The sequence below is a fragment of the Symphodus melops genome (genome assembly GCF_947650265.1).
Source record: "Symphodus melops genome assembly, chromosome: 19".
Classification (NCBI taxonomy): Eukaryota; Metazoa; Chordata; class Actinopteri; order Labriformes; family Labridae; genus Symphodus; species Symphodus melops.
Window position 1 is genome coordinate 22,477,343 of NC_136709.1, and position 11,838 is coordinate 22,489,180.

Genomic DNA, 11,838 nt, shown 5'->3' on the forward strand with positions numbered 1-11,838 from the left:
GACAGATGTTAAGGACTCTCCGCCCACCTCCTCTGCCGTCTCCAAACCAACAACAATCCTTCTGTACTGAACACTCGACCACCGTGTGCTTCAAACACACCATGATGACCTCATGAACAAAAGAAGATGGTTAAAGTGGTGCTGAAGCCTCATCTCCATCGTTATGTTTCCCAGCATAACTTGTAATACCCAATAATAATCAGGCGGCGTGCTGTGTGTGATGGTGGCGTCTCTAATAGTGGTAATGACGCGTGTGTCAGCAGTTTACGGTGCTTTATTGCTCAGTTTGGTAAATGAACATTTATCTGGTGACTATTAAAAGATGTTTGTGTGCGTGGGGGCGCTGGTGGTGCAGCGGCAGTGGGCATGTATCGAGGCTATTTACGTCCGGCCCGTGGCTCCTCTCCCGCATGTCTCTCTCCCTGATTTCCGCCTCTGTCCACTTTGTCCTTCTTCTATAATAAAATAAATCTTTAAAAGATGTTAGTGTGCAGAGAAGTTTTCTTCCTGCTCTGAGAGCACATGAAGTTCTGTGTGTGTTTTTAATATGAAAGTGGTGCTGACAGAAGTAAAACAGGAAGTCTCACCTCTCCTGGACGATGTCTTCTCGTAGTTTGTCTAGCGTGCTGCTCAGAGCCTCCCTCTCCTCGCTGTGTTTGGCCATCAGCTCCTTCACGACCTCTCGGTGGCTCTCCTCTAGAAGAGCCCTCTCTTCTGATATCAACACTTGCAGCCTCTTCTCCTCCTGCTGCTTCTCTCGCTCCAGCTGCTCCCTCTCCTTATTCAGCCTCTCCTGGAGCCTCCTTTTGAAGTCTTCCTCCAGCTGCTCTCTCTGCATCTCCCACTCCTCCTTCAGCTGTTCCTCCCTCTCCTTAAACTGTTCCTGAACCTGCCATCTTTCTTGCAGCAAAGCCTCCTCATGACGCTCCTGCAGCTCGTTTCGTTGGCTCTCCCACTGCTCCCTGAGCGTGGCCTCCTTCTCCTCCTGCTCCCTGACCAGCCTCAACATCTCCTCCTCTAAGAGCTCCTGCAGAGCCTCGTTGTTGTGCTCATCCAGCTGAGCCTTCTCTCCCTGCCACTGTGCCCTCAGGCTCTGCACAACCTCCTCATGCTCCTTCTCAAACTTCCTCTTCACCTCCTCTACTCTGGCCTTCAGTTCCTCCTCGTGGCTCTGCTGCAGCAGATTCTTCTCTGACTGATAATCTTGAATCAGTCTGTTCTCTAACTCTGCCTGCTCTTTCAGTCTCTCCTCTCTCAGTCTAGCTTCATAGAGATCCATGTGCTCCTCCCTCAGTCTCCTGATCTCCTCAGCATGCTGTCTCCTCAACTCCTTCATGTCTCTGAACAATTTGTTATCACTCTCCTCCAGCTGAGCTGCGAGCGTCTTCAGCTGCTCCTCCATGTGAGCGCTGTGGGTTTGGGCCTGCAGCACCTCCTCCTGCAGTTTCTCCAGCTCCTTCCTCTCCTCAGCCTGCGTCTGCTCCAGAGTCATCCGCTCCTGATGGGCCCGCTGCAGCCGGTTCTGGAGCTCCTGAGTCTGGACCTGAAAACACTCGGTGTCCTGCCTCAGAGCCTGGAGCTCCTGATGGTGCTGCAGCGTCAAGGCGGCCTTCTGCTCGTCGTGCGTGGCCCTCTGCTTCTCTACCATCTGATCAAACTCATTGATCTGGGGATGCAAAGAATGTAGTGAAGGAATGTTTGACTTTTTACTATGTAAAACGGTCCATGCTAAATGTGAAGCGACAACTCAGTGACTTAGCATAAACCCGTGTAAAGGCTCATTAAGCATTTCCGCCTGACAGACACAGAAACAGTCAGAGCCTTCAGTCCAGACTCTGTGTTCATCAACACACAATCAAAAGGAAGAAGAAAAGAAAGAAGAAAACTTTGGAAAGCGTTTGACCTTTTAGAGTAGAGATTGTGTGAATTATTTAAGAACTATAAACGACGCTAGCTGTCCCTCGCACAGAGATAGACAATGACATCAGAAGAGCTGGGCGGAGATCAGATGGGGACTAAGGTCAGCTGGAGGCGTGTGTGAGACTGCGCCCTTTACTGGTTTACTGTTAGCACAGTTACTACATGCTCTTTTCTCTTCCACTTCCATAATAACACAGTCGAACCCTAACCCTGCAGGTTTCTTCTCCCCCACTCACCTTCCTCTCCAGCTGGTTTCGTAAATCCTCCATCTCCTGAAGGTGCTGCTCCTTCAGTTGCTCCAACATCATCTCCGCCTCCAGGCTCATGCTGAACGGCTGGACGTCCTCTGAGCCGATTCCTGCAAAGAGTTCAACTCAGAGATCAACTAAAAGATCAACGAGTCTCTGGAGGATGTCTGTTTACTGTGGCGCTCGCACATCCATCACACCGACCTGGATCAGATTCCATGCCCGGGCTCTTACTCTCCAGCTCCTCAGAGAGAGTTTTGTGTCCGGGCTGAAGAACTCGGCCAAGGCCGTGAAACTCCTGCAGCTCCGACTGCAGCTCGTCAATGCGATCCTGCAGCTCCTGACAGCAACAGAGAGCGATACACATCAAACATCTTTCCTTTGTCAGTGGTTCAGTTCTTCATCACAAAGAAACAGTTACCCTGCACTGAGCCTCGTAGCTGCTGCGTAGCTGTTTAATGCGTTCCTCTTGCAGGAAGAGGTCTGCGCTCCCAGGGTCCAAGTCTCCAAACTACAGGAAGTGAAGAAATAAGAGGTAAGAAGTTGGTGTTCACAGAAAGTATAAAAGAAAAACATCACAGAGGTCCAATGTCTCTGTGGGTAGACGTCGAGGTTTCTCACCCTCTCTTTTATAATGTTGTCCAAACTGGTCTGCAGTTTGCTGATCTGGATCTGAGCCTCCTCCAGTTTCTCTGTGCTGTCCAGCAGCTCCATCTCCAGACGTCTGTTCTCCTACAATCAAAGACTCATTACGATTTGTTCTTTTGACGAGATGAAGTGACCCAATCAGTTCCAGTTATTGTGTGCGTAGCTTCAGCTGCATCGTCATGATGTGACAGATTGAACATGACCAGTACACAACCGAAAGCACACACTTCTGTCTGGTACCTTGACAGAGATGGAGAGGTGTTCTCTGAGAAAACATTCATCCTCTCTGATCTTCTCCACCTGGGCCTCCAGCTCCTCGCGCTGCAGGCCAGCCTGCTGCTGCATCAAGTCCATCTCTTTGGTCAGCTCCGACCGGATGGCCGCCAGCTTCTCTCTGTGCTCCTGCTCCAGCTTCCTGTGGGACGACGATGGCAGCAGATTATGGTCAAAGTTTTATGTTTCAGTGGTTCAGACTCAAAGGAAGAGAAACAGACTGATAAGAGCTGTGACAAGTGGTCTTATCAAAAGTTCTACAGACACACTGTGGCTGTAGATTAAACTACGAATGACGATGAGATCACGATTGAAATGGCCTCGTTGGAACACACTGAGGTGATGCAAAGCCTCTGACTCATTCACCGTGTTCCCCGTCACTGTTGTTGTGTGGCTCCTCCGTCTCTGATCACATGTTCATTTGAAAAAAAAAAAAAAAAAGAATAACTGGTGTCTGAGAGATTTCACCTGAGATTGAGGTTGTTTGTGTGCTCGATGGCAGAGTGATGCTCGTCCACCTCAGTGGCCAGTTGAGTTTTCTGTTTCTCAGCTTTCTCAAGGTCAGATCGGATTTTCTCCTTTTCCCTGAGCTCTCTGTCCACTCGTTCTCTGAGACAAAAACAAAGACAGGAAACAGATCAAACAAAGATCAAACTAAGACAACAGGTGATAGAAAGACGATGATTCTGCAGGTTTTTATTCGACAGGTAGGTCAGTATGATTATAGATAACTAAATAGTTAGAATATCTAGAAGCTGTATCTTCGCAGGTGATAAAAAAGTACTCACAGCAAATATCTGATCTCAGCTTTGAAGCTTGCCAACGCTGCTTGATGGATCCCATTTTTGGTGATGAGCATCTCGTTCTCGAGCGCCATTGTAAGGTCACTCAAACTCAGTCTTTCATTGAGGCTAAAATTCAGAGCCTGAGATACAAAGTGAAACTGAATGTTAAATCAAAATGTGAGAGAATCTGCATCAGAGGAGACTTTCTGACCTGCTGAGCTCAGACGGTTAAACAAAGTGAAGGGATAAAACACAGAATTAAAAGTCGGTTACCTGCAGGATCTCAGCACTGTTCTCTATTCCCTCGTCCATCCAGGCGTCTAAGATGTCCTCGACCGCTGTGAAGCCAGAGCCATCATCAAGTGTGGAGAACAGACGCATTCCAATAGTGCTGCTCAGAGCAGAAGGCGTCGCTATTCTACGACCTCCCTCATCAAAGGGCTGCAGGATCACAAACCAGGAAACAGACATTCATCCCAACACAATTAATACCAGATGTGTATATACCTTTAACACTTTACACCAGCTGTGTATATACCTTTAACACTTTACACCAGCTGTGTATATACCTTTAACACTTTACACCAGCTGTGTATAAACCTTTAACACTTTACACCAGCTGTGTATATACCTTTAACACTTTACACCAGCTGTGTATATACCTTTAACACTTTACACCAGCTGTGTATATACCTTTAACACTTTACACCAGCTGTGTATATACCTTTAACACAAGACCATCGGGCGAAATACCTGCAACTATTTGCTTGATTTTTTTGTTGTCTACTCAAAACAGAGATAAGGGTTTTACAGACAAACAGATGGCGTACCTGAGTGGAGTGGTGTCGTTTCAGCTGTCTGTAGGGCGTGGAGGCAGATGGTGTCAGGGGTTTGTTTTGGTTTGTTACCGTCGAAACAAACTGTTGAACATTCATCAGTCCATCTGCGGTCAGATTTTGGAGAACATCAACTTGGATCTGTAACACATACATTTGTTTTCTGTAAAAGGGGTCAAGGTTTGGAGTTGCTCCAGTAGGCCAATCCTCTTCAATCTTGAGTCGTGTTCAGTCCTTAGTCATGTTTATTTGTTGGTCATGTTCAATAGCGAATCATATTCAGTAGTATTCAGTTACAAGTCGTATTCAGTCGTGAGTCGTGGTCAGTCGTGAGTCGTGTTCAGTCGTGAGTCGTGTTCAGTCGTGAGTCGTGGTCAGTCGTGAGTCGTGTTCAGTCGTGAGTCGTGTTCAGTCGTGAGTCGTGGTCAGTCGTGAGTCGTGTTCAGTCGTGAGTCGTGTTCAGTCGTGAGTCGTGGTCAGTCGTGAGTCGTGTTCAGTCGTGAGTCGTGGTCAGTCGTGAGTCGTGGTCAGTCGTGAGTCGTGGTCAGTCGGGATTCAAGTTCAGTCGTGAGCCGTGTTTAGTCTTGAATTTCCCTCGGGACCAATAAAGTATCTATCTATCTATCTAGTCGTGAGTCCTGTTCAGTCGTGAGTCATGTTTATTTGTTGGTCATGTTCAATAGCGAATCATATTCAGTAGTATTCAGTTACAAGTCGTATTCAGTCGTGAGTCGTGTCCAGTCGTGAGTCGTATTTCATCGTATTCAGTTACAAGTCGTATTCAGTCGTGAGTCGTGGTCAGTCGTGAGTCGTATTCAGTCGTGAGTCCTGTTCAATTGTGAGTTGTGTTTCGTCTTGGCATGTATTCCAACTCTGTCATAAATGAGACTTAAGAAATAACCTGCTTCCGCTCACCTCCAAGCCCAGATGTTCACAGAGAGCGAGTAGGTCGTTATGATCGACACATCCGTCCCATGCTATCTCCAGCTCACCACACGCTTCACGCAGTCTATCCTCCAAACAGCTGGACAGAGAAACGCCAGCTCCTCGAGGCATGCTTGGCTCGTCCGGGTTCCAGAGATGCATCTGACCTGCAGGAAAGCCAGCATCATTTAGTGAGCTTATATCAAAACATGCAACATATTGAACATATACCACATGTAACAAACAGACTATATCAGAAATATTAACACAAAGACTGGGATTTACCTTCGGCCTCATACTCCTCCGTCTTCATGATCCAGCGCTGTAATACAGACCAAGAAACTTTAAAATCAAAAAACTACCAACATACAGTTTTAATGTGAGGATCTAAATTAAGATTGTGTAATCATCAATCAGCTGTTCATGAGTTAAAACATGGCGTAAATGTGGAAGGGTCTATCTATCTACACGGTGCTCAGGCTCAGTACACTAACCCATTGCTGTGGTGAGCTTCGAAGAGTCGTGCTTCAGCACGGTGCAATTCATCAAAGGGCACAAGCACGCAGGTACACAGCGTGGACAGCCTTCATTACGGAGAAATCTTTTGACTAAGTAACCGACTAACATGACTCGAAATAAGACACAAAGTCAGTAACATAGCTGTCACGTTCTTTTTGTTGTTCTCCGATGTGATGTGTTGTGTTACGACATTATATACAAGTGTTAGTCCAGGAGCAATGTGAGTACAGATCAGTGGGGGGACAACTTTACCTGGTGTGAGGGTGCAGTTAGTGGATGTGAGCGTTTGCAGCCAACAGGCCTAAACCTTTCAATAAGACTCTTAAGTATTAAAAACTGAGACAAGGATCAATCTATCCCAGTATCTGAGTGAATTACTTTAAAAGTGTGTGTGTGTGTGTGTGTGTGTGTGTGTGTGTGTGGGGGGGGGGGGTTACATAGAACCCTATCTACACTGATACCCTCCCTTTGATTGGGAGGCAAACAGTAAAGGAGTGAGGAACAGATGGGGGTCTGCCATTGGCATTCTGATGCATGATCTCTAGGCTTCCAGGAGGGTGGGGGAGGTGGAGCTCATTGTTTCTCTGTCACAGTCTTTGACTCTCCTCCTCTTCACAGACCCTCCTGACCCCTCCCCATCTGTGGCTCATCGTAGCAGCCCATTATTGGCGGTTGCTGAAAAACGCCTCGGCTTAGCGTCTTCAGTGTGTTTGAGTGGGTGGAGCTTCGACAATACTCAGAATATAAACACCTCCATCTGTGCACAAGAAGGGTAGAGGAGCCGGCTAAAACTCCACATGAAGTGTCTCAGACTTCTTGTTGCCATGGTAACAAACAGGTATATCAATGTTTCTTTTCTGGTATTGTGACATCACTAACAGATAAAAACAGACTCCATCAGATCCAGTGTGCACATGGATCCTGATCCAAACAACCATCGGCATAAAGCCCCCCCTCTCCATCCAATGAGCCTGATCGGATCAGTCTGTTCTGATTGACACGTTTACATGCAGCGTTTTTATTCTGATTATTTGTGTCCATGTGACTGCAGCTAGTGTTAGTTACAGACTAAGCTGTTGCTGTGTTACGTAACAAAGTGGGGACCTGTGTGGACTGTCTCTGTAAACCTCAGGACCTGACATGAACGCCTCTAAGCTGATTATCTGAAAACACCTTCTCACTGTGAATCTGTCTGCAGTGGAAACCAGGTTTGTCGGAGGACTCTTCAAGATGAGGATGGATCCAACAGTCCAGATGTTCAGACCTACGATGTTATGCACTTACCTCACGCTTCCTTGGGATGTCCTCAGGGTCCTCCTCCTCCACGGAGTATGCATTCTTGACTTCAGGCATGCCTGAAAAGGGCTCGATGAACTCTGGCGTGGTGCGTCGGCCATAGCGTTTACTGCCCTTCACAAACTTAGGTTGGATCTCCAGAGACTCTGAAGAAAGACAACAAGACGTTCAGGCAGTTATTAGTCCTTCTTTAAAGACTTCCTCAGTGACGGTTCTATCTGATCCGTTAGAAACCTTGGACAAAAAATATTCTTGATTCCTTCATGAGAACTCATCTACGGACGGCTGCAGCTGTTTACTGAATCAACATCTAAACTTAATGCATCCTGACATAGTGATGTCACAATGCTAGAATTTTACACTTTGACATCATTCTTGATAAATTCAAATATAATAACCAAACCTATTTGTTATCATGGCAAAAACCACAGAAAAACTTCTAATGTGTGGAAAACTCCTGCACATAAGGGCTAGGGTAACGTGACAGAGACTTATTCCTCTCTAAAGAAATACATGCAGGTTTTATTTAAAGCTGCTGCACTTTATGATGCAATCGCTCATGAAAATAACAAAAATAGTATCATGAACAAACAGACACCTTTACCCTACAGTGATGTCCATAGAAAATAAATCACTAACAGGATGCTGGTTTGAAACAGAAGTCCAGATTTTACCCGCTCGAGAAAAGGTCTCCGTTTCTGCTGGACCAGGCTCCGTGTTTGAAGACAGAACCAGAATCAGGGCCTCCTTAAACTGCTCGAAGTCAACCTGCAACAGGAGGATGGAGGAGGATGAAGGATAGGGTGGAAGTCACACATGAAGAATGAACAGCTGCCAACCCTGAACATTTCATATTGATAATGCTGATGGGGGGGCATGGGTCCATCAGTGCAGCAGCCTTCTTCTAGCATAAAAACACACACACACACACACACACACACACACACTATCTCTGAAGGCCAACAGCAAAGACTAGAGTGTCTATTCTATGTCTCACATTTCTACAAGAAGCATCCTCAAAGACTGGCGTCCTTCAGCACTGATTAGCCGGCTTGGTTGTCCTGACGACAGACACCTGAGGTAGAAGCTAATGAAGGCTCATTCACTCCTCAACAGCACGGCTGACAAAAAACACCAAAGTGTACACAAAGACACACAAAGCAGAGGGCAGACAGCTGGAGAGGCTGAGCACACCATCACACTGTCTGCCAGGATTCAAAGGATAGGATGCTGAGGACCCTTCACTGAAGTCCTACAACCCACAGATGTTTCATATGATCCTGGGAGGCCAGAAAACTCCCTACCTCCTCGAAAATGAAATGACTCACCCTGGCAGCGTGCCGGTCCTGGTCCTGCAGCAGAGTCTGCATCAGAGCAGTTGTAGCGTCCTCCAGGTGAAGAGACTCACTGAGGTTGGACAGCTCCTCCGGGCACAGCGAGCCACAGCCACTAGCATCAAAACTGTTAAAAAGCTCTTTGAGCCTCTCCTCGTATTGGTCCTGCTCCTGGGCATCTTCCATCCCACAGGACAGCAGTCGGCCCTGAAGGACGAGGACAGAAAGATCACAGAGCAGACGATGAAGACATCAAGAGCATAAATCATCCATCAATGAATCAGTGACAAAGGCTCATTTACTGCATGCCATCTCACATTAAAGGATGCAGGTATTTTATTCTTTAGGGCCCACTAACGCCCTCACTAGACACAAAACAATGCAGACTTCAGTATCCTAAGCACTGAGCAATCACAATCAGGAAGGGGCGGGGCTTATGATATCCCTTCTGATTGTTTAACTTGTTCTGTTTTCCTGGTGACATTTTCAGGAATATAAATAAATATTGAGCACGCACTGCAGATTAAAACACACTGAGCGGTCACTTCCAGTCAATGAAGGGGAAGTGCTGCGAGCCAACTTTGGTAACCTACCTAGCAACAATGAGGGCTAGTGAGATGCGCTCTGAAACAGCAGTCATGGGTGCCGACAGTCCCAAACAAAGTCATAAACAGACACAGGGGCCTATTTTCACACTTTAATTTTGGGGTCCAAGCGATGATGTTTCTCCAGAGGGAGCTTCAACCGGCTGCTTTGTCAGAAGCTGTAATGGCTGATTGTAATCCGTGGAAGCTAATCTGCCTGATCAAATTATGTTTAATAAAGTATTTGGTTCTTTTCCCTCACAGGCTCACATCGGTTTGGATGGTACAAAACAAATCTATGAAGGCAGGAGAAGACTGACAACTGCTGTGTTCTTTGAGGTACGAAACAATGAGCCCGCCTCACGTTTGTTGTGTTGCAAACACAGAAAAATGACAAAAATGCACAAACATACTAAGAATTGAAGGCAGGGGTTTGACGAGCTGCTCAAAAAGGGTCTCACCTTCACAAAATGATCCATCTCTGCAGAGACACAGATCGACAGTCAGAGCCGCTCAGTGACGGACACTTTCAGAGGACGCTGGTGGATCAGGAGCGGTTTCCATCACAGATGATGTTACAGAGAAGAACATCAGACTGAAAGCTGCTGGCTCAAAATATGCACTGAAGCAAATCAAAACTGTTTTGGTCCTAGTTGTCAGTCAGACCGGAAACATCCATCCAACAGCATGTGGTCCTCACGGAGGGACTAAGACTGCACACTGCTCATGCTCAGAGACATTTACAGAGACGACTTTGGCTAATCCAATTAGAAAGATTAGACAATCAGGTAAATTGAAAGATGTGGTCAAGTCTGAGAGCGACTATGACTCTGTTTTAATAGCTTTAGCTTGAATGTATCATGAGCCATGTGATTCAACTGGAGGCCTACGTAAGACGGAAAGTTCACTCTTAAACTTTACACGCCGATAAGCTTAAAAATATATATAAATTTTAAGTTTGAAAACTTCCAACTGGTAAGAAAATAAAGGACATCCCATCAGAGCTGAACAATATGGTCACTGAGACCGCGTTAACGGGCCAGCAGCATCAGTCACTGAGACCGCGTTAACGGGCCAGCAGCATCAGTCACTGTGACTGCGTTAACGGGCCGGTAGCATCAGTCACTGAGACCACGTTAATGGGCCAGCAGCATCAGTCACTGTGACCGCGTTAACGGGCCAGCAGCATCAGTCACTGTGACCGCGTTAACGGGCCAGCAGCATCAGTCACTGAGACCGCGTTAACGGGCCAGCAGCATCAGTCACTGCGACCGCTTTAACGGGCCAGCAGCATCAGTCACTGAGACCACGTTAACGGGCCAGCAGCATCAGTCACTGAGACCGCGTTAACGGGCCAGCAGCATCAGTCACTGTGACCGCGTTAATGGGCCAGCAGCATCAGTCACTGTGACCGCGTTAACGGGCCAGCAGCATCAGTCACTGCGACCGCGTTAACGGGCCAGCAGCATCAGTCACTGTGACTGCGTTAACGGGCCGGTAGCATCAGTCACTGAGACCACGTTAATGGGCCAGCAGCATCAGTCACTGAGACCACGTTAATGGGCCAGCAGCATCAGTCACTGCGACCGCTTTAACGGGCCAGCAGCATCAGTCACTGAGACCACGTTAACGGGCCAGCAGCATCAGTCACTGAGACCACGTTAATGGGCCAGCAGCATCAGTCACTGAGACCACGTTAATGGGCCAGCAGCATCAGTCACTGCGACCGCGTTAACGGGCCAGCAGCATCAGTCACTGCGACCGCGTTAACGGGCCAGCAGCATCAGTCACTGCGACCGCGTTAACGGGCCAGCAGCATCAGTCACTGCGACCGCGTTAACGGGCCAGCAGCATCAGTCACTGCGACCGCGTTAACGGGCCAGCAGCATCAGTCACCAAGACCGCGTTAACGGGCCAGCAACGTCAGTCACCAAGACCGCGTTAACGGGCCAGCAACGTCAGTCACTGAGACTGCGTTAACGGGCCAGCAGCATCAGTCACTGTGACCGCGTTAACGGGCCAGCAGCATCAGTCACTGAGACCGCGTTAACGGGCCAGCAACGTCAGTCACTGAGACTGCGTTAACGGGCCAGCAGCATCAGTCACTGTGACCGCGTTAACGGGCCAGCAGCATCAGTCACCGAGACCGCGTTAACGGGCCAGCAACGTCAGTCACCAAGACCGCGTTAACGGGCCAGCAGCGTCAGTCACTGTGACTGCGTTAACGGGCCAGCAACGTCAGTCACCAAGACCGCGTTAACGGGCCAGCAGCATCAGTCACTGTGACTGCGTTAACGGGCCAGCAACGTCAGTCACTGTGACTGCGTTAACGGGCCGGTAGCATCAGTCACTGTGACCGCGTTAATGGGCCAGCAGCATCAGTCACTGTGACCGCGTTAACGGGCCGGTAGCATCAGTCACTGTGACTGCGTTAACGGGCCAGCAGCATCAGTCACTGTGACTGCGTTAAT

At 47.9% G+C, this 11,838-nt stretch overlaps 1 protein-coding gene across 1 annotated transcript in view; it reads right to left on the bottom strand.

Annotated features, from left to right (window-relative positions):
- nin (ninein (GSK3B interacting protein)) overlaps positions 1-10,330 on the bottom strand; it is a 28,132-nt gene extending 17,802 nt beyond the window's left edge. The window contains exons 1-16 of the mRNA XM_079369498.1: positions 9,829-10,330; positions 8,778-8,990; positions 8,124-8,217; positions 7,438-7,595; positions 5,920-5,956; positions 5,626-5,801; positions 4,705-4,851; positions 4,148-4,315; positions 3,878-4,014; positions 3,558-3,698; positions 3,057-3,231; positions 2,790-2,900; positions 2,590-2,679; positions 2,373-2,508; positions 2,157-2,278; positions 588-1,666 (exon numbers count right to left, since the gene is read on the bottom strand). Of these exons, the coding sequence (XP_079225624.1) occupies positions 588-1,666; positions 2,157-2,278; positions 2,373-2,508; positions 2,590-2,679; positions 2,790-2,900; positions 3,057-3,231; positions 3,558-3,698; positions 3,878-4,014; positions 4,148-4,315; positions 4,705-4,851; positions 5,626-5,801; positions 5,920-5,956; positions 7,438-7,595; positions 8,124-8,217; positions 8,778-8,990; positions 9,829-9,846 (3,002 nt within the window). The 5' untranslated portion in view covers positions 9,847-10,330. The remainder of the gene's footprint in view (positions 1-587; positions 1,667-2,156; positions 2,279-2,372; positions 2,509-2,589; positions 2,680-2,789; positions 2,901-3,056; positions 3,232-3,557; positions 3,699-3,877; positions 4,015-4,147; positions 4,316-4,704; positions 4,852-5,625; positions 5,802-5,919; positions 5,957-7,437; positions 7,596-8,123; positions 8,218-8,777; positions 8,991-9,828) is intronic.
- Positions 10,331-11,838: the final 1,508 nt, after the last annotated feature.